Raw genomic sequence first — 23610 nt, 5'->3', positions numbered from 1 at the left:
TCCACGATTGTGTGTGGGTCCTTGAACATGCTGAGTCAGATCAAAAGTGTTAAAAACAGTCATCAGTTCTTTTGCAGCATTGATTTCTGGATTATCAATGTGAATATTAAAATCCCCAGCAATACTAAAATAATCATATTCAGATGTTACTATTGATAAAAGCTCTGTAAAATCATCAATAAAAGCTGGAGAATATTTTGGAGGTCTGTAGATAATGATCAGTAAGATGCGTGGAGACCCTTTTAGTGCTATACTCAGATATTCAAAAGACAAATAGTCACCAAATGACACTTGTTTACATTCATAGTCATCTTTAAACAGGGCAGCGATGCCTCCACCTCTCCTATTAACTCTGCAAACACTCAAAAAGTCAAAGTTTAAAGGAGCTGCTTCATTCAGAACTGCTGCGCTACAACTGTCATCTAGCCAAGTTTCATTTAAAAGCATAAAATCAAGGCAGTTTGTGTTGATAAAATCATTGACTAAAAGTGACTTATTATTGAGTGATCTGATGTTTAGAAGTGCTAACTTAACAGTTTTAGTCGTTTTCACTACAGAAGTCTCAGATCTACATTTAATAGACACCAGATTTGAATGATTTGCTATACGGTCTGAAAGAGTCTTTGGTTTTCTGTCACGTAATAAGACACATATCTGCGTAGAGAAAGCTGCAGACACACTGGGTTCCTGCTTGTTCTGTAAACATCTGATAAAGACACTGTTATCTAAGCAGGCCCCCGAGACACATCAATGGCAGTTTTTAAGTTCACCAGCTAAAGATGAGGTGTTTTTTGGGACCTGGCGCTGTCGCAAAGACCTGAGGCCTTTCCTAGGTGTAGGGCGAGGTGGGCTTAGAGATGGGCGTGTGGCTTGCTGACTTTTGGTTGGTAACTGGGGGCTAGCAGCAATGGAGTGTGAGAGTTTAGTTCCAGCACACACAAGTTCCTCCATCTTTTTTGAAAAATCCAAGAGAGGCGAGCAAGATGACAATGAGAACGTGTCCGGTGACAGAGGCTGTGGGTCTGGGGTTTCTGGCTGCTGAGATATGTTTACCTGGCTGTTTTCCTGGGGATCATCAATGAGTGCTGAGACTTGATGCTGTTCTGATGCATCACAGTCTGCATGTGTTGAGCTCAGTGTGCAGGGCGCAGACGGCAGTTTGTCCGTTATCGGCAGTTGTTGTGGCTGCGTGGTGTTATCTCTGTCCTTGTAGGATGCGTCAGCCACAAGTCCACTCAGGAGCTGATTTGAAGTCCTGTGGTCATCCGGACATTTGCTAGGTGTGTGTGTGTCATTCAGTTCAGTGGCATACACAGCTGATGGATGATGGAGGGAGAAGAGGATGTTGTCTTTCAGCACTTTTGCACCAAGCTTGTTTGGATGAAGGCCGTCTGATGTAAACAGCTGTCTTTGGTTCCAGAAGAGATTGAAGTTGTCGATGAAATTCAGTCTTTTCATGTTACATGTTTTCTGTAGCCATGCATTTAGACCAAGGAGCCTTGAAAACATATTTGTCCCTCTTGCAGGGAGTGGTCCACTGATGAACGGCTGAATTTTCAATCTTTCAACTGTTTCCAAAAGCTTACAGAAATCTCTCTTGAGCAGTTCTGACTGCTCCTTCCGAATATCATTCTTCCCCACATGGATAATAATCCGTTTTGCAGTCTCATGTTTCCTTAATATGTTCTCAAGTTCTTTATTTATATCAGAAACTGTAGCATGAGGAAAGCAGTATGTCATGGTATCTCTGCTCCTAAAATTTTTGATTATTGAGTCTCCAACAATCAATGTTCTTATCTCTGTTGCGATCGGAGCAGAATGCCACTGTCTAGTCGGCCTTGAGCCTCTGTTCAGAGCAAAGTTAATTGCTGAGTCATGCGATCTCTGTCTAACTGCATTTGGGGATTCTTCACCCATATTACTCAAAACTTCATATCTGTTCTGAAGCTGTATTTGAGTCCGAGCTGTATTTGGGGTAGAGAACGCTAATGCAGCAGCGTTAGAGCTTCAGAATGAAGGAGATTTTATTTTATGGAAAAGTTTTTTTTTTTTTTAAGATTTAATAAATTAAATTGCAAATTGAAAATACATTTGAGTTGTCATTTAATTGAATACATTTTAATTTAATTGTATGTAATTTTAGTTTATTAAATTAACTTTTATTTTATTTCATTTTATAAATTGACATAAAAATTAAAATACATTTGAGCTGTGATTTAATTTAAGAAATTTATAAAAAAAAAAATGAAATGTAAATTGAAACTGCATTTGAGCTGGGATTTCATTTAATATATTTTTTTATTAATTTAATTTAATCTAATAAATTAAAATGCTAATATAGAATACATTTGATCTGTAATTTAATTTAATTATTTTTATTTAATTAAATTAAATTTAATTAAATTTTTATTAATTTAATTAAATTTTTTATTTTATAAATTGAAATGCTTATTGAAAATAAATTTGAGCTAGGATTTTATTAAAATAAATATTTTGTTGTTTAAATTTATTTTAATAAATTAAAATGCAAATATAGAAGACATTTGATCTGAAATTTAATTTAATTATTTTGATTTAATTAAATTAAACTTTTATTAATATTTATTTATTTTATAAACTGAAATACATATTGAAAATACGTTTGAGTTGTGATTTTATTTGATTAAATTTTTAACTATTTTCTTTTATTTTATTTTACGCTTAGAAATTATAATTAATAAATAAAATATATCCAGTTTGTTCTAAATTATTAGTCCTGAAGCAAATACAAATTTAAATGCTAATCGAAAATACTTATTCATTTATAGTTTAATTTCATATTTTGTAATAATATAATGATAAAGTCATATACCTCCAGTTTTGTCTAAATTATGTGTCCATGAAAATAAATAAATAAAATAAATAAATAAATAAATGTTTACTCGTTAAAAATATATTTGAGTTTTTAAAAATGTATTAATAATATAATATAAAATAACATTGAGATAAATTACTATTTTTATAAGGCACATATCTCCAGTTCTGTCCAGCTTATTAGCCCTGACGCAAATACGGAGCAATGGAAACAGGTTGGAAATACAAGACATGCCAAAAGATAAACACATTTATATAATTATTACATTTATTTATGCTTTTGTGGCTTGTGTTTTTCAGAGCTGAAGACGTGGACGACTGTCCATCCATATTAAATGTGCTCTCCAGCTTCTTTTTAATTATTAAAACTAAGGATTTGTTGACCCAGAAGGAGATGTTCTCTCACCCCTATCCGCTGCTCATGGAGGATATAGGTGGATTATGATTTTGTTATTTATTTATGATGATGAGTATGACAGATATTCTTTTCAAATGTTTCCCAATGTTGTTAAAAGTTACACGAATTTTTCAAAGTATTCCCTTTTTATGTTTTTATTCTTTCTTTTTAACAGTTTTAAAGCCATTTTAAGGTCAATATTATTCGCCCCCTTCAGCAATATTAGTGTTGGATTGTATCCAGAGTAAACCATTGTTATTCAATGACTTGCCTAATTACCCTAACTTTACCCTAATTACCCTAGTGAAGCCTTTACATGTCACTTTAAGCTGTATAGAAGTGTCTTGAAGAATATCTAGTCTAATATTATTTACTGTCATCATGGCAAAGAGAAAATAGATCAGTTATTAGAGATGAGTTATTAACACTATTACGATTAGAAATGTGTTGGAGAAATCTCCTCTCCATTAAAGAGAAATTGGGAATAAATAAACAGTAGATAGTGGGTATATATATATATATATATATATATATATATATATATATATATATATATATATATATATATAATTTGTGTGTTTGTGTGTGTTTTTGTGCTTGTGTTTGCTGTAGTTCAAGCTCCTCGACCGAACATCACGTCTGTAAGCGTCAGTGAAACGTCGGTCTCTGTAAGCTGCAGCAGTGGGAAATACCCAGTCTCTGAATGCAGAATACGCTATAAACTGCTCAACACTGAGGCCTATACGGAGGTTGGAAATGCAGCAAAATTCTTGAAAATATATTTTAGTTGTGCAGTTTTGTTTTATTGAATTAATTTTTTTTGTATATTGTTACTATTTAATTTAACTTTTTATTTATTTGTTATTTTCTTTATTTTATTGGATTTTTTTTGTACAATTTTGGTTGGTATTATTTTATTTTTAAAATGCATTTATTGTTGTTCATGTTGCTATTATTATTAATTAATTTAATTAATTAGTTTTTTGTTTAATTTATTATTATTATTATTATTATTATTAATCATTTAATTAAATTAGTTTTTGTAAAATCTATTTATTTTTATTATTATTTTATTTTTTTTGTTTTATTAATATTATTAGCCCTAAAACAAAAGCATGTTGGACACATGTTGGAAATACCAGGCATTTCTTGAAAATACATTTTATTTTGTTTTATTTTATTTCATTTAACTTTGAATTTAAGTTCACGTTAACATGTGAAGTCTTCACACACAATGCATTACATATATATATATTTATATGACATGAGGATATACGGATGAAGCATATCCTTACATGTTCTCACGTGTGTTTGTGTTTGTGTGTGTGTGTGTGTGTGTGTGTGTGTGTGTCAGACCGCAGGCTTCCGCGTCTTCACTGAGTGTGTGTGTGTGCTCAGGGGTCTGCAGTTTTTCAGTGTGTATGATCTGAGCGTCTCCTGTTTTTATGGATTCGGCCGCTGGAGCGACTGGAGTGACGAGACGCGAGTAAAGACGGCTGAAAAACGTGAGTTTACTGCAGTATATTCACATTTTACCTCATCATTTCTTCCTCAGTGACTCTTTCTGTAACATTAAGACAGTTAGCGTGTGTGTGTGCGCGCTGTATGAACACCCAGAAAACACAGAACCTCCCCTAATGTTAGATTTTGGTTCTGGTTTGGTTATTATTTTTTTAATGCTCAAAAAAATTATTTTAAGAGGACTTTCATTTTGGGATTTATTTTTTTTAAATGTACTGCATGTGTTTTTTAAGGTTATTTTTAATAACCACTCTGTAATGTTCTGGGAACGTTACTTTATTGTTGTGAAAATATTATGTTATTTTATGGTTTCCAACCCAAATATATAAATATAATCATAAGGGAGTGTTCTGTATAGATTTCTTTTAGAGTTTCTGATAAAATACCTGGACAGTGTTAAATATTAACACAGGTGTGAAGGAGATGCACCCTGCGTATCTCAAGTTTCTGGATATTGTGGAGCTGTCCCAGATGACAAGCCTCTACTATATCGCATGGAGGTCGGGGACAGCACCTCTGCACTGGGCAGCTGGGTTGGTGGTTCCCATTTTTAAAAAGAGGGACTGGAGGGTGTATTTAACTATAGGGCGAACTCACACACTCCTCTGCCTTCCTGGAAGAGACTATGCCAGGGTACTGGAGAGCAAAATCAGCACCTCTAAGTCCAAGGCCATTTGGATCGACTTGAAAAGGGTGGCCTGCCATCTCCAGGTTGGAGGAGAGTCCTTACCACAGGTGGAGGAGTTCAAGTATCTTGGGGTTTTGTTCATGAGTGAGGGAAGGATGGAGAGTGAGATTGACAGGCAGATTGGTGCAGCAGTAATGCGGTCGATGCATCAGTACATTGTGGTATATATGGAGCTTAGCCGAAAGGCAAATCTCTCGATTTACTGGTCAATCTACGTTCCTACTCTCACCTATAGTCATGAGCTTTGGGTCATGACTGACAGGACAAGATCTCTGATACAAGCGTCTGAAATGGGTTTTTTCTGCATGTTGGCAGGGTGCACTCTTATAGATAGGGTGAGGAGCTCTGACACCCAGGAGAAGCTCTGAGTAGAGCCGCTGCTCCTCCACATCCAGAGAAGCCAGTTTGGTGGCTCAGCATCTGTTTCAGATGCCTCCTTGACCCTGCCGAGGGAGGTGTTTTAGGCTTGTCTGATCGCCAGTAGGCCTCGGGAAGACTCAGGACACGCAAGAGGAACTGCTGTATGTCTCTCAGCTTGCCTGGGAACACCTCATGATCCCCCTGGAGTAGTGTCTGAAAGATTGAGAAAGTCTGGGGTTTAGCTTGTTGCACCGTGACTCGACCCCAGATAAGTGAGATCTTCGATGTAAGTTTCTGTAAAAAAAAAATGTAGCCCAAAACTAACTTTTAAAAAGACTGTTGTGGGTATAAAAATATATTGAATAAAACGAAAGCACAATTTTGCTGCTTTTTAAAGGCGTTTTATATAATAAAGTTTATTAAAACCATCATCATCATTTTCATCCACTTATCCGGGGCCGGGTCGCGGGGGCAGCAGTCTTAGGAGAGAACCCCTGACTTCCCTCTCCCCAGACACTTCCTCCAGCTCCTCCAGGGGGATCCCGAGGCATTCTCAGGCCAGCCTAGAGACATAGTCCCTCCAGCGTGTCCTGGGACTTCCCAGAGGCCTCCTCCTGGTGGGACATGCCTGGAACACTTCTCTATGTAGGTGTCCAGGAGGCATCTGAAACAGATCCCCGAGCCACCTCAGCTGACTTCTCTGGATGTGGAGGAGCAGCAACTCTACTCTGAGATCATCCCGGGTGACAGAGCTCCTCACCCTATATATAAGGTATGCACCCTGCCACCCTACAAAGGAAGGCATGGCCATCCTTCCCTCACTCGTGAACAAAACCACAAGACTTTCCTCCAACCTGGAGATGGCCACCTTTTTCCGGTGGAGCACATATTAAAATCTCATCAAAACTTTTATTATTATAAATAAAAAGATAACTTATTGTTAAAAGAATGCTAAGTGATTAATATAATCAGACAGAAATGCATTGCAACGCCAAAGAGAAACTTATTGAAACTTGTGTGTGTAAATGTGTGTTTTCAGGTCCGTCTGCGTCTCCGGCTCTCAGTTATTACGTGTTTTCAGATGTAAACTCTGGCCCCCATCAGCTGCTGCTTCTCTGGAAGGTAAAAACACAGTACATATGCGTGTTGTGTGTTTATTATTGTTATAGTCATGATGTGGTGTGTTTGCGAAGGCTCTGGAGGTCAGAGAAGCTGGAGGAATCATTCAGGGTTATGAAGTTTCCTACATGCCCATCAGACACCCTTCACTAAAGGAAACCATCAACACCACCGACCTCAAGGTAATAATAGAAACTCATTATTATTATTATTATTATTATTATTATTATTATTGTTGTTAATATCATCATCATCATCATCATTATTATTATTATTATTATTATTATTATTATTATTAATATCATCATCATCATTATTATTATTATTATTATTATTATTAATATCATCATCATTATTATTATTATTATTATTATTATTAATATCATCATCATCATTATTATTATTAATATCATTATTATTATTATTATTATTATTATTATTATTATCATCATTATTATCATTATCATTATTATTATTATTATTATTATTATTATTATTATTATTATTATTATTATTAATATCATCATTATTATTATTATTATTTTATTATTATTATTATTATCATTACCATCATTATTATTATTATTTATTATTATTGTTGTTGTTGTTATTATTGTTATTGTTGTTATTATTAGTATTATTATTATTTTTATTATTATTATTATTATTATTATTTTTAAAACTAGTAGTAGTAGTAGTATTATTGTTATTATTATTATTATTATTATTTTTATCATTATTATGATTATTATTAGTATTATTATTTATTTTTTTATAAAGATGTTATAAGTTGTTTTATTATTTTTTATTTTATCTTGGTGATACTGAAAACTTATTTACTTTATTTGTTAAGCTGTTTTATTGTATTTTATGTCATTTTTATATTTATTTAATAATATATTATACCTTTTTTTTTTTTTTTTTTTAGTATTGCATTGTTTTGTTTACCTGTTAGGATGATTATGTAACTGAAGTCATTAATTATGTAACTGAAGTCATTAATTCCCTTCTTAGACTTTACAGACCTGAAACTTGCCTATAGCACTTATTCATTGTTGATCTTAGTTGTGAAAATTGCTTCCTTGTCCTCATTTGTAAGTCGCTTTGGATAAAAGCGTCTGCTAAATGACTAAATGTAAATGTAAATTAATAATAATTTAATAATTATTAAGATTAATTATTAAAAAATAAGATTTTTTTATTATTGATGTCTGCCTCACTTAATTTTTTTTACGAATCATTCATCATCACTGTATTAATGGTGTTTGCACGTGATCCGCGAATGAACACTCTCTTTATGCTCGTATGCAGATCTGCTGATGAATATGCATGTGTGTGTCTGTGTGTGTGTGCATTAGTAAAATGGTCTGCATTACTGCTGTTCCTCCTGCAGGTGTTTGTGCCGGTGATGATGGAGGAGTATGAGGTCAGGGTGTGTGCGTTTAACAGCGCCGGACGCTCACCTTACAGCTGGCTTACACTCCACACCTCAAACACGCATGGTGAGAAACAATACACATCACACACACACACATGATGAGAAACACTGCACACATGATGATCACACACACACACATGGTGGGAAAGACTGCAAAAATCACACACACACACACACACACACACACACACACACACACACACACCTGTTAGATAACCAGAACACACATGCATGAAAATAATTATATTTAATATTTTCTTGTTTACAGAAATGAGTCAAAATGAAGTGAGTTTTTCCTTAAAACAAGCACAATAATCTACCAATCAGGGAAGAAACGTAAAATTGTAAATAAGATTAATTTGCTCACTCTATTGTCTGATTATTTTGCTTGTTTTAAGTAAAACTCACTTCATTTTGACTCATTATTTCTGAAAACAACACTATATTCTTGTCTAAAAAATGCTTCATAATTTCAGAATTGTAAGATATTTGGACAAAAGCTGTAAGTAAGAAAAGCATTTGCATGTGTGTGTGTGTCAGGTGTGTGTGCTCTCAGGTCTCTCTGGGTTTACTCTGACGGCTCTTCCCTGCGGGTTCGCTGGGATGGAGAGTTTACCGCGGTAAACCTCAGTGAATTCGCCATCCAGTGGAGCGAAGCCTCAAACCCTGAACACACACACTGGAGGAGAGTCAACAGATCCACATTCAGCAGCGCCATCACAGGTAGTTTTTATTATGTTTTTATTTGTCACATACACCGTAATATGCAGTGAAAAACTTATATAACCTTATACAACCAGCCGTGATGTAAAAACATTATTGATTATAGCACATTTTGTAATAAAATAAGAAATAAAGGTAATGATTTAGTGACGTGAGTTTTTGTTTAAAATATGTTCAAATCAAAATATGATCAATGCACTGCATTGATTTAATAAGTTCAATTGTTCTATGATATATATATAGTAGATTTATGGCATTTGGTATATGGCTTTTTGTGTGAAACATCAGATGTACATCAGTATTCACAGCCTTTACTCAACACTTTGTTGATGCACCTCTGGCAGTGATTACAGCCTCAAGTCTTTCTGAATATGATGCACAACCTCTGCACAGCTGTCTTTGGGAATTTCTGCCCGTTCCTCTTTGCAGCACCTCTCACGCTCTATCAGGTTGGATGGGAAGCGACGGTGTGCAGCCATTTTCAGATCTATCCAGAGATGCTCAATAGGATTTAGGTCTGGGCTCTGGCTGGGCCACTCAAGGACATTCACCGAGTTGTTGTTGTGCCGCTGCATTGATATGTTGGCGGTGTGCTTTGGGTCATTGTCCTGCTGGAAGATGAAGCGTCGCCTCAGTCTGAGGTGGAGAGCACTCTTGTGCAGGTCTTCATTCAGGATGTCTCTGTACATCGCTGCATTCATCTTTCCCTCTATCCTGACTAGTCTTCCAGCTCCTGCTGCTGAAACACATCCCCACAGCATGATGCCAACACCACCATGCTTCACTGTAGGGATGCTGTTAGCCTGCTGATGAGCGCCGCCTGCTGTTCTCCAAACGTAACGCCTGGCGTTCACTCCAAACAGTTCAGTTTGAGTCTCATCAGAGCAGAGAGTTTAGTTTCTGATGCTCTGAGAGTCCTGCAGATAGCAAACTCCAGGCGGGGAGTGTCTTCCGTCTGCCCGCTCTACCATACAGATGCCTGATTGGTGGATTGCTGCACAGATGGTTGTCCTTCTGTAAGCTTATCCTCTCTCCACAGAAGAACACTGGAGCTCAGACAGAGTGAACATCGGGTTATTGATCACCTCCCTGACTGAGGCTCTTCTCCCCCTGATCACTCAGCTTAGATGGCCGGCCAGCTCTAGGAAGAGTCCTGCTGGTTAAACATGTTCCACTGACGGATGATGGAGGCCGCTGTGCAAACTGGAGCTTTCAGAGCAGCAGAAATGTTTCTGTAAGCTTCCCCAGCCTTGTGCCTCCAGACAATCCTGTCTCTGAGGTCTACAGACAATTCCTTTGTCTTCATGCTTGGTTTGTGCTTTGTCATGCACTGTCAACCCTGGGCTCTTATATAGACAGGTGTATGCCTGATCAGATCATGTCCATCAGCTGAATTGAGCACAGGTGAACTCCAATGAAGCGGCTGAAGCATCTCAAGGATGTGTGGAGACAGAATGAACCTGATCTCCATTTAGAGCTTCACGCCAAAGGCTGAGAACACTGATGTACATCTTATTTTACAGGGTTTTTCTGTTTAATGAATCTGCAACAATTTCAAAAACTCTTTCTTCACAATGTCATTATGGGGGATTGTGTGTAGAATGTTGAGGAAATACATCAATTGAATCCATTTTGGAATAAGGCTGGAACTAGAGGTCTGCATTCGGGAGCCGTTGGACCCGACCAGATTTCTGCGGCGCTGGTATAAATTTCTGATTAAAGCGCATGAGCGGTCGCTAACTGGTTAAATTTTGGACGGGAGCTAGCAGTCTAACAATATCGCTCCCGACTCCTGAGCATATGTGTGTATGTGTGTGAATAAGACTTGTTTGTTGCTCTGTGTGTGTGTGTGTGTGTGTGTGTGTGTGTGTGTGTGTGTGTGTGTATGGTGATGCCTATGTGTGTGTGTCACTTGCTTGGTGCTTATGTGTGTGTGTGTGTGTTTATACACACTGGCTGTCTGGACTGTATAGCTGGGTGGTTTTCGGTTTTGTTCTCCCTCCCGCTTGTAAGCAGGAACAGGTGCGGCGGGTAGAAAACTGGGCGGGTTGTGCAGCGGGACAACAAATAAAAGTTCGGGCTAAAACCTGGTGGGAGCGGGATTCAAAATTTAGTCCAGCTCAGATCTCTAACTGGAACATAAAACAATGTGGAAAAAGTGAAGCGCTATCAATACTTTACAGATGCACTGTACAGATTTCTTGAATTGCAATTGTTTTTTTCTGGAACTGAGCTGTGTGTGTGTGTGTGTGTGTGTGTGTGTGTGTGTGTGTGTGTGTGTGTGTTCGTGTTCTCAGATGTCAGACAGCAGCAGGTTTACAGCATCAGTGTGTTTCCAGTGTGTGAGCGTGTCTGCGGGCCTCCGTCCTCCATCTCTGCTGATCTGCAGCATGGCGGTAAATCACCATCACACACACGCTGTGTATGTCAGTGGTGAGTGTGTTTGTCAATGTCTGTAAGTGTGTGTGTGCAGCTCTTCTCAATCTTCAGCTGCTGTCAGTGGCGAGTGTGTCCAGCTCTGCAGTGTGTGTGCAGTGGTCGTGGCAGCAGGTGAACAGCAGTGTTAATGTTCGTCAGTATCATCTGGAGCTCAGCGGCCCGCAGGACACACACAGTGAGTGCTTCAGTGTTCTTCTCCTATTAGTAGGGGTGTAACGATACACTCAGCTCACGATACGATGTGTATCACGATATAATGTTCACGATTCGATATGTATCTCGATATTTGGAATAAAAATAGAAAATTAAACTGAAATGCAAATTTTACCAAGTAAACTATTTTTTATGTATTTCTTTTGTTTCAACTTGTTAAACTGAACCTTCTTTAAGAAAATAAATTAAACAGGCCTGTCTCTGGAAAATAAAACAATTTAAAAACTTCTTAAAAATATTATTGAAATGACAGAGACAAAATTAAGGAACAATTTAAGTAAAGGTGTAAAAAAATAAGCTTTCTATTCAATTGAATTTAACAGTGAGAGCTTAAGGCTTTGCTTGGTCACTTGCGTTTTTTGTGTGTGCAAAAAAAAAAATCCACATTTTCAGGTATTTAATTCATATTTAATTAAATTCATTTAGAGATATCTCTAATTACAATTGTGACTAGTCAACTCATTTAGAGATATCTGCAAATATTTTTCAATGGAAGTCAATGGAGGAATATGACTAGTCATAATATATTTGCAGATATCTCCAATCTGATTTCATACTAGTACAATTGTAATTGCAGATATCTCTAATTGTCATTCTGACTAGTCGAATTATAATTATGACTAGTCAAAATATAATTAGAGATATCTCTAAATATATTTATGGATAGTCAGAACAAAGGTTTAAATGCTAAAACGGCTTGCCATACGCGCGCGTCTATCAGTCCGCCCTCTGTAGTAACAGCTCACAGTCAGCTCACGTCATGTGTGATTTTGCGGCCGCCAATACATCATTATATGAAGACAGAATGATATTTTAGGGTGAATTGTACCTTATAAATACAGTATGTGACTCTTTCAACACCATTAGGAGGTTTCCCTGTCGCTGTGCAAAGTATGTAAACACTGTGAAGACTGCAAAACTTAGGATGTTTGACCCAGTATGCGTGTCAAAAAGCGGACGAGTCTAAAGCAACGACTGTACAACCGAAATGTTGCCAGACGTCTGATTTTGAGAGGATGGGCCATCCTCTATTTCAGCTCCACTCATCTTGGTCTGCTAACATTACTGCTGCTGCAATCTGAACTCTCGTGCGACAGCAGGTGGAACGTAGCTCACGTGCAAACAGCTCAACTAATAAGAGAAAACGGACGTCATATCGTAATCAAATCGTCATAACGCCACCATGCATATCGAGACATTTTTGCATCGCAATAAATCGTACAACGATAAATCGTTACACCCCTACCTATTAGTATTCCCTCCAGAACTGTCTTGATCATCAGTCTGCACTCTCGTCTCACTCCCCCAAAAGCCACCGCGTTCATCACGTTTGGTCTTGGTGTTCTGAGGCACAGCTCATTTATTAGAGGAGAACAAACACCGCAGTGGAGAATCCCAACAGTGCCGCACACTACACTCCTCTCAGCGATATCAGTGCAGGAGCTGATGCTCTTCTGTGCAGCACTGATGGAGAAGCTGCTTTATTCACTGATGCTTTATGCAGTAATACAGTTTTGGCTATAGAGCTTTTTCATGGCTGCTGCATGGAGGGCGCCATAGCGACCAGCGTCTTCCGGTAGAATGCTAAAAACTTCTGTTCACAGCGTGTACAACTGGTAATTTGCTCTCCGAAAATGGGTTTCAATGACGTTTTTAATGGATAACAGAGTGTTTTTGTGACACACAACTTAGAAATGTTTTTGTTAAAGCCGTTATAATCTGTCACATGTGGTTCAAGCCCGTCAGAAATACGAGAAAAACGTTCTCCTAGTTCACGTGTCTGCCGTCAGAAATACTTTAGCTGCGTCCCAAATCGCATACTTATGCACTATTCTACGCCATTTTGTAGTATAAATAGTGTAAGTAGTGTGTTCACACTGAAAACTCTAAAAATAATAAGTGCACTTTAATTACCCGGATGATGCACTCATTCAGCCGCTAAAATGAAGTGTGGAATGGACACTTCACGCACTCAACGACCACATGTTTGCTTACGTAGCGGAAGGGGCGGAGCTATCAGACGCACATGTTGAATAACTTTATTTATTTTGGATGGTGAAAGCAAAATTCTCCTACGAGAGTGATTATAGCGCCTCCCGATGGTGAATGCGGTTATACTCACGGCAGGTATTATTTGATAATTCTGTTGTTTATTTCACTGATTTGGCAACCGTCAAACGTCATCAGGGAAACAGTTTGAATTTCCGCTTAGAAAAAAAACATTAGTGTGCCATTTGGGACAGCACTACATACATATACTATCCTGTTGAGTGTGTAAGTGCATAAGTACATAGTGCATGAGTGCATAGTGTATAGTGTGCCATTTGGGACGCAGCTAGTGTGTGTGTGTGTGTTCCCGGCCTGTCAGCTGTTAGCTCTTTAACACACACACACACACACACACACACAGGCTCACACAGAGAGAGAGAGAGAGAGAGAGAAGAACCAGAGTACTGGCATGAAACTTAACAGGTATGAAAGTCGTTTAATTTACATAAATGAGCAATAAAAGTCTGTTATTGATCCTCTGCTGCTGATTTGCTGTTCATTGTAATCGCGAGCCGTTTGTGTTTTATTTCGTGTGTTGTTTTCACCACGGTTTGTGTTTTTCTGTCATGTGAAATGACACTCGCCTATATTTTCACTTTGTCACAGTTATTAAATCAGTGTGTCAGTGGCACAGTACAGGCTACGTGTGTGTGTCAAACATTTTGGTGAGCTACATTAGTTTGGGCTGGTTATATATTTGAAATAAAGAAAATGTTGACTTTAGCGATGACGAGGCTTCATTTAAACTGCAGAAGATGCCGTCTGACAGCGAGGGGAAAACGCCTCACAGCAGCTGTTTTCCATCCTATTAGATCACATTTCTGTAAATGATCAGTCCAGGAGATGCTGCTGATGGACAACAGTATTAGCTCAAAGAGGATAAAAGCAGGTAAAATAGAGTAAAACTATCGTTTCAAAGCTGTCCAGATGTGACTGTTTACACGCATCAGCTGCCGACCGGAGGTTCTTTGCATTCTCCTTGCACATACACGCAAAGCATCATGGGTAATTTTGCGTTCCAAGAAAAAGGTCTATACATCTGATGGAAACTGTGTCTATTCTCTCAGCGGTGTCGGTGTTTCCTGATCAACAGCAGCACTGGTTCCTCAATCTTCAGCCGAACACACAGTACTCCGTCTTCATCCGTGCAGAAACTACAGCTGTGAACTTCACCCGGGCCACTCTGGACGTCCACACACTCCTGCTGGGTAAGATGAGCCGCCTACAACCTGCTCACACAGAGCAGACTCCCATCAGATTAAACCACTATACACAACTGAAGTCAGAATGATTCGCCCTCCTGTGAAGTTTTTATCTATTTTTCAAATATTTCCTAAATGATGTTAACCAGATTCAGGAGTTGTTCACAGTATTTTCTATAATATTTGTTCTTCTGGAGAAAGTCTTACTTGTTTTATTTGGGCTAGAATAAAAGCAGTTCTTAATAGTTTTTAAGGCATGTTAAGGTCAATATTATTCGCCCCTTCAGCAATATTAGTGTTGGATTGTCTCCAGAACAAACCACTGTTATACAACGACTTGCCTAATTACCCTAACTTTACCCTAATTACCCTAGTGAAGCCTTCAAATGTCTTGTAGGCGGGGCTTTCCCCCTCTGATGACCCGTACAAAGGCAGAATGTCAATCAAAGTGTTTAATTCATCAAGTCTGATTATAACAAACACACTTCATTCATGTTCACTGGCTGGATTCACACACTGCTGACACACAACTATATTAAGAGCCTCTAATCCACACAGAAACCAGCAACAATTACGAATGCAGGATTATCTGCTGTCATGGCTTTGCAATCAATAAATAGGATTATAATGGAAGTCAATGGTGCAAAAACAGCACCAATATCACCAGAGGAGTCCATTTGAACAATACACAATACAAGTGTTATTATGAAATGATCACATGACTCCTTCTATATTGATCTGCAGATTATGAGGATGCGCTGCGGTTCGCTGTGCCGGTGCTCCTGCTGCTCCTCATCTGTGGGATTTTCTCCGTGTTCACCAGGAGCATGTAAGATCATCACATACACTGAAAACACAACACTAACTGTGGGACAATGAGGGATGTTACCAACACTAAAACATAACCTGAAACTGATATATATATATATTAGTGGTGGGCCGTTATCAGCGTTAATGTGCTGTGTTAACACGAGACTCTTATCATGCGATTAAAAATATGGCTGTTAATCTATTCTCAGAGTTGTGTTGGGAGCTGGATCTATTCTACGCAAGCTATGGTGACTTTCGCCTTGATATTTGAGCGCGGATGTATACCTGACCGGTGAGCCGTCTGACAAACAAGTGCCCTTCTGAATCAAATCAGCAGGACGCCCTTCTGGATCTTTCACTTACTTCGAAAACACGACTGACTACACTTACATGGACATCTGTAGTCTAGTTATCTGCCTTAATTGACAATAATATAATTAAAGTGTTTACGACAGGTGCTGTAATATAAGAGTTTCCTGTAATTTTGGCTGACTTTAACTGCAGTTCGGCAGTTTCACTTTCACTCATGAACATTTCATTCATGCCCCTGTGACAAACTCTGTGTGTGTGAGTGTGTGTGTGTGTGTGCGTATGCGTATGCGTGTGTGAGGTCCTTTACTGACAGCCGTATGGGTGGATCTTGTGTGTGAATATGTTGAAAAGTATATACTAACTTACCAGACTGCTGTTGTGTTTGCGATAAGGAGGGACAAGGCTGAATCCAGCTTCTTATTCGCTGCTTCTTATTGACTCTATCTGGTCCATCTTAAAGACCACAAGGCTTCTGTTTTTCAGCTTTTTAATTCACGCTCAAGAAAACACACTGAGCAAGGGCTTATTATGCGCTTCTGGCACCATCTTGTGGATAGACAACGTCAACTGTCTAAGGACGTCGATGAGCTCTCTGAAATTGTCAATATTTTAAAATAAGCACTATTCTTACAAATAAACTGCACAGTTGCAATCTAAACAACTACATTCTCCACTAAAAAGCCTCAAAAGTACATTTTGCTGTCGAACAGCAGTAATATTTGTCAAACTGTAGCCTGCTTGTTGCTTGCTGTATGTGGGCGGAGTAATACACAGAGGTGAAGAGGCCTTTGTGTGATGTTACTGGCGAAATATCGCACGGCTATCAGCCAATCAGATTCAAGTACCAGACAGAACTTTTGTGTAAATATATATATGTGTATATATATTAATGAAACAAAACATATAGAATTATAAATAAATAACAGCATTATTGTTGTTATACTATTAATATTCTAAATAAATAACAAAAATAATCCTAAATGTAACTGGAAAACAATATAAAGACACATCTGAAGTGATGCTAAGATAATTTAAGAAATCTTTTGCATGAATTTTAATTTCATTAGAATGAAATTCTATAAACAATTCTAGAACAAAAAAAAATGTTTTATAGAAACCCAACTCATGGCCAAGAATGAGGTTTAATAAGTCTTGCCTCCCCGACTCATCGCTTCTTTTTGCTTCATACAAAAAACTATCAGGAGCCATGCTTAGTCTAATCACCAACATATTATTTCAACTTTGTTTTGTCGACTTGCAAAACTCACTGCGTGCCGACACTGCATAAAGCACTGTTACGCCAGTTTGACAACACATGAGCAGCATGAGCGCAGCGTGGCTATTTTTTCGACAACCGGGAGTTGCACTGGGAGCAGAGCAGCACGTCAGCGTTAAGCTGGAGCAGGGCGTATTTTTATTTTTTTCTGCGCACATGCTCAGTTTGCTTTTTGATTATATCTATTATATATTCGGTAATGGCCAAGATATTGGTAGTACTTGGATGAGCTTTTTTATTAGGTTTAGGTCCCATGAAATTAAAATAATGCTTTATTAGATGTCAATATCAGTATGTTAGCCTTAAGTAATCTAGTGTCTCCAAAACAGTGACAAAGTTTGCAAAATAGATAATGGATAAATGATATATATTTTAAGGTCACGTCTTTCTTTAAGTTCTCATCAAATCTTCTGGCCAATCAAATGCTCTCTAGTGTCTGATATACCCCGCCCTCTCGTCATGTTTCATTTGAGATTACATCAAACATCCAATAACAAGGCGAGGCAGTGGTGCAGTAGGTAGTGCTGTCGCCTCACAGCAAGAAGGTCGCTGGTTCTAACCTCGGCTCAGTTGGCGTTTCTGTGTGGAGTTTGCATGTTCTCCCTGCCTTCGCGTGGGTTTCCTCCGGGTGCTCCGGTTTCCCCCACAGTCCAAACACATGCGGTACAGGAAAATTGGGTAGGCTAAAATGTCCGTAGTGTATGAGTGTGTGAATGTGTGTGTGGATGTTTCCCGGAGATGGGTTGCGGCTGGAAGGCCAATCGCTGCGTAAAAACTTGCTGGATAAGTTGGCGGTTCATTCCGCTGTGGCGACCCTGGATTTAATAAAGGGACTAAGCCGACAAGAAAATGAATGAATGATCCAATAACAAATGCACATTTCAGAGCACTGTTATTGGGGAATTACAAAATTCAGAATGTCATGATCGACCAATCAGAGTCCAGTATTCCAGAATCCAGAGAGTGGTGTAATTCATTCATTCCTTCATTTTCCTTCGGCTTGGTCCCTTTATTCATCAGTGGAATGAACCACCAACTATTTCAGCATATGTTTTACACAGCGGATGCCCTTCCAACTGCAACCCAGTACTGGGAAACACCCATACACACTCACACTCATACACTACGGCCAGTTTAGTTGATCAGTTCCCCTATAGCGCATGTGTTTGCACTGTGGGGGAAACCAGAGCACCCGGAGGAAACCCACCCCAACACGGGGAGAACATGCAAACTCCACAGAGAAACACCAACTGACCCAGCCGGACCTTCTTGCTGTGAGGCCAGACTTCTGACCACTGAGCCACTGAGTCTCTGAGTGGTGTAATAATCTCTGTTCTTGTGTTGTTCACAGATGCAGGCAGTATTTATTCCCGGTCATCTCCAACCCACGCTTCAGTCTGATTGGTCGGTGGCTCCTCAGCCCTCATCTGCAGGTCTGACTCAGTCTCACACGGCTTTAATGATCATTGAAGACAACACTACTATTATATTGGCTCTTTTTAAAAACACACCACAAGTAAATGCTGTTGTGTACATGTCAGTTTGTTAACATGTAAACATGTGATTTACATTTATTGCGAACTATAAATCTTCCCTCTGTTAAACATCACTTCAGCTTTGTGTGTGTGTGTGTGTGTGTGTGTGTGTGTGTGTTTGCTTTTTTGTAGGTGTGTATTTACTAATCTATCTGAGTTTGTACGTGTGTATATGAGTGTATGTGCACTTGTGTGTGTATGTGTTTGTATGTGTATATGTATATTTGTATGTATGTGTGTGTTTGTATGGTTGTGTATATATGCATTTGTGTTATATGCGTGTTTGTCTTTGTGCGTTTATGTTTGTGTGTTTGTTTTTGTGCATGGTTGTGTGTGTGCGTTTGTATATATATATGTGCGTTTGTCTGTGTTTGTGTGTATGTGTGTGTTTGTATGGTGGTGTGTGTCTGTATGTGTGTGTCTGTATGTGTGTATATGTGTGTGTTTGTTTGTATGTGCATTTCTGTGTGTTTGTTTTTGTGCGCATTTGTGTGTGTGGTTGTATGTGTGTTTGTGTATGTCTGTATGTGCATTTGTGTGTGCGTGTGTATATATTTGCATTTGTCTGTTTTTGTGTGTGTGTGTATGTGTGTGTGTGGGGTTGCATATATGTGTATTTTTGTGTGTGTTTGTGTGTATGGTTGTTTGTGTTTGTGTATATGTGTGCTTGTATGTATGAGTACTTGTGCGTTTTTGTGTGTGTGTGTGTGTGTGTATATATATATATATATATATATATATATATATATATATGCGTTTGTCTTTCTGTGCATGTGTTTGTGTGCGTCTGCCTGTGTTTGTTTTGTGTGTGGTTGTATGTGTATTTGTGTTTGTGTATCTTCATTTGTATGTGTATGTGTGTGTTTGTATGGTTGTGTGTGTCTGTATATGTGTGTATGCGTTTGTGTTATATGCGTGTATATATGTGTGTTTTTGTTTGTATGTGTATTTCTGTGTGTGTTTGTTTTTGTGCGCATTTGTGTGTGTGTGCGCGTTTGTGTATATATGTGCATTTGTGTGTGTGGTTGTATGTGTGTTTGTGTATGTCTGTATGTGCATTTGTGTGTGTGCGTGTGTATATATTTGCATTTGTCTGTTTTTGTGTGTGTGTGTGTGTGTGTGTGTGTGTGTGTGTGTGTGTATGTCTGTGTATATGTGTGTGTGCGTGTGGTTGCATGTATGTGTAATTTTGTGTGTGTTTGTTTGTGTGTATGGTTGTGTGTGTTTGTGTATATGTGTATTTGTGCGTTTGTATGTATATATATATATATATATATATATATATATGCGCGTTTGTCTTTCTGTGCATGTGTGTGTTTGTATGTGTTTGTTTGTGTGTGCAGTTGTGTTTATGTGCATGTTTATATATATGTGTGTGTATATTTGTGTATATATGTGTTTGTATGTGTGTGTTTGTTTGTGTGTGCAGTTGTGTTTCTGTAAGTGTTTATATATGTGTGTGTAAATTTGTGTATATATGTGTTTGTGTGTGTGTGTGTTTGTTTAAATGTGTGTTTATGTGAGCATGTTTGTGTGTGTGATTGTGTGTGTGTTTGTATGCATGCATGCATGTGCATTTGAAATTATTTATGTCTTTGTATGTTTGTATGTATGTGTGTATGTGTGTATGTGTGTATGTGTGTGTGTGTGTGTGTGTGTGTGTGCGTGTGCACGTGCACTCCTCACTCAGGCTGAGGCTGAGGTGTGTGTGCTGATGGAGAGTGTGTTCCTGATGGAGCAGCAGATGGAGAAGAGCATCCTGCAGCTCCTAGAAGAACCTGATGAAGATCTGAGCTCTTCAGAGTCCTGCGCTGATGAAGGTACTGCTCTGTGGAGAGGAAACCCAGACACACACACTCCCTCCAGCCTGCCAGAGTACGTGCATCTACCCGTAATGCCGGATCACACACACTACATTCACAACGGACAGATCCCTGCAGTCTGACAGGAACATCAGACTCAAACACACACACACATCAACATGTGTTCAGTCTAAAGGAAGAGCCTTCAATAGTCTATGCAGGATCTCACACGACTGCTGCTCTCTTCATCTTTGCATTTGTAGTCATTTAAACATGAATAAATATCTGCACCCAAAAGAAGAGCGATAATTAATATTTCAACCAAGAAATACATGTGCAAATGTTTGATTATAAACCACAGCTCAGCGCTTATAAAATAATTATAAATATGAGCAATATCACATGAGTGCGATGTGGCCGAGTGCCTAAGCCCCCATTCAGACTAACACGGTTTAGTTTTAAAACACATACGTTTTACTACGGTTACGCCATCCGTCCACACTATACGCCAAAAACGTGTGTCATTTTCATTTTATTTTTCCCAGTAAATAACAAGCAGTGTTCAGTTGGTGAAGTGTCTGTAAAATGTTGAGAAAGCAGATTAAGAAGCATCACAGAACCCGTCTCTCTAATGCAGGGGTTACCAAACTTTTTAGCTTGCGACCCCCAAAATAACAATGCTAGTGACTCGCGACCCCCAATATCCTCTGAGGTGATTATATATACAGAAACCTTGCATGCAATAGCGCACACACACCAATAGACCCAAGTTTATTCTTAGTTTAATCTTTTTTTAATGTAAATCAGTGCTGTAAATGTGCCAGAAAGTTTACCCTGATGTTATAAAATCAATCTGCTGCATCTGACACCGCTGGTGTGTCTTTAAAATTATGTAATTCCCCCAGGGGTCGCAATCCAATAGAACTAGTAACTATAAGCTACTGTAGTAACTATATAGTGTATATTAACTATAAACAACATTTTTTCTCTTCAGTAGTTTATTGATAAAATATGGTAATTCTTATGGTTTATAAATAAATAGATTTTTGGAAATCACCAGGCGACCCCCCCCCCCCCCCTCTTAATTGTCTCGCGACCCCTTGGGGGGTCCCGACCCCCACTTTGAGAACCACTGCTCTAATGAACGTGTTCAATTCAGAGATGACTGTATGATGAAATCTGTGTTATGTTGTACTTTACAGTTACAGTATTGTGTAATATCGCACAGTCATGCTGCTTCCTGCTTGCAACAGTCATGTATGAAGCTGAATGAGCCTTAAAACATCAATATACAGTTGAAGTCAGAATTATTCACCCCCCTGTTTATTTTTACCCATTTTCTGTTTAACAGAGCAGATTTCTCCAGCACATCTCTAATTATAATAGTGTTAATAACTCATCTCTAATAACTGATTTATATTCTCTTTGTCATGATGACAGTAAATAATATTAGTCTAGATATTCTTCAAGACACTTCTATACAGCTTAAAGTCTCATTTAAAGGCTTCACTAGGGTAATTAGGGTAACTAGGCAGATTAGGGTAATTAGGCAAGTCATTGTATAATGATGGTTTGTTCTGTGTAGACTATCGAGAACAAATATAGCTTAAAGGGGCTAATAATATTGACCTTAAAATGGTGTTTAAAAAATTAAAAACTGCTTTTATTCTAGCCGAAATAAAACAAGTAAGAGTTTCTCCAGAAGAAAAAATATTATCAGACATACTGTGAACATTTCCTGAATCTGTTCAACATCATTTGGGAGATATAAAAAAAAAAGGAAAATTCAAAGGGCGTCGAATAATTCTGAATTCATATATTATATGATTGTTAATGTTCACATGCATTGTTTAGGGATTGTGTTGAATGGAGAAACCAAAATATCATTTAAATTCATGTTTATTTGTTGGAAGCTTTGTACAGTTCTACAATAATAGTCAACAGAATGCCGGTGTTGCGATCTGGAAATATTCAGTGTATCAGTAATGTCAATATGAAAGTGTAATAAATCTATGATGTAAAGCATTGCATGTCTGCAGAACATTTATTTTCTATTGGGACGTATTTAAATTTCAACTAATAAATAATGAGCTCATAATGATTCCAGACATACAGCATTAACTGTATTATTACTGTATAGGAAAATGAAACGCATATTCACTAGGGATGCAACAATACAGTTAGCCCACAGTTCAATACATGCCTTAGTTTTAACACGCTGTTCGGTTGTGTTCTCATGGCTTGACACGTGTGTTTTTTGTTTTGTTTTATAGGCAATAGGAACAGTAAGAGGTTGAGGAGAAAAAAATAAAAACGATTGATTGCAATGCTCATTTTGTTTTGCTTAAAAGCACAGAAAAGTGCACTAGTTCCTGGAGTATTGTATAAAAAAACTAACACTGAAATCTCACAGCTGCTGTAGCCCATGTACAAACTGGGGAACACATCAAATCCTGCACTTTGAAAATAAACACACATGTGAAGATAATAAAGATCAATTCAAATCAACATATTTGTACTTCAGTAACATAAATAACCCATCTTGATTATCTCGGTGCTGAAATAAATGCCAGACTGTAGTCTGTAATGTGGATCGAGTGCTTTTATAAGATGACAAAAGCCCACATCTCCAATCACCCTAAACGGCTTCAGCAATAATCACCCGCACTGCCTTTGATATTTTTATGCGTCTCTCGGAGCCAGTTGGGTATGTTTGTTGACAGATTCAGCGAGGGATTGTTGCTATTTGGAGGACTGTATTACCTTCTCTGCTATATTCTGCCTTCAGACAGTGATATTGCTGGGTGATGCGCTGCAGATGTGCAGTCATGGTTATGCGTGTAAAACAATGCTTGTACAGTTATTTTTTGTTC

General features: G+C 38.1%; 1 protein-coding gene across 1 annotated transcript in view; it reads left to right on the top strand.

The window, feature by feature from the left end:
- Positions 1-22762, top strand: part of LOC103911612 (interleukin-6 receptor subunit beta) — a 36255-nt gene extending 13493 nt beyond the window's left edge. The window contains exons 6-18 of the mRNA XM_087264110.1: positions 3154-3287; positions 3863-3999; positions 4605-4755; positions 6859-6941; positions 7013-7120; positions 8332-8440; positions 8917-9099; positions 11397-11495; positions 11573-11713; positions 14868-15008; positions 15747-15831; positions 18752-18833; positions 20626-22762. Coding sequence (XP_087120236.1) covers positions 3154-3287; positions 3863-3999; positions 4605-4755; positions 6859-6941; positions 7013-7120; positions 8332-8440; positions 8917-9099; positions 11397-11495; positions 11573-11713; positions 14868-15008; positions 15747-15831; positions 18752-18833; positions 20626-20880 — 1708 coding nt within the window. The 3' untranslated portion in view covers positions 20881-22762. The remainder of the gene's footprint in view (positions 1-3153; positions 3288-3862; positions 4000-4604; positions 4756-6858; positions 6942-7012; positions 7121-8331; positions 8441-8916; positions 9100-11396; positions 11496-11572; positions 11714-14867; positions 15009-15746; positions 15832-18751; positions 18834-20625) is intronic.
- The last annotated feature ends 848 nt before the right edge of the window (positions 22763-23610 follow it).

The sequence above is a fragment of the Danio rerio genome, chromosome 8 (assembly GCF_052040795.2).
Source record: "Danio rerio strain M-AB ecotype USA chromosome 8, GRCz13ab, whole genome shotgun sequence".
In the NCBI taxonomy this organism is placed as follows: domain Eukaryota; kingdom Metazoa; phylum Chordata; class Actinopteri; order Cypriniformes; family Danionidae; genus Danio; species Danio rerio.
This window is presented reverse-complemented; position numbering and strand designations above follow the sequence as displayed.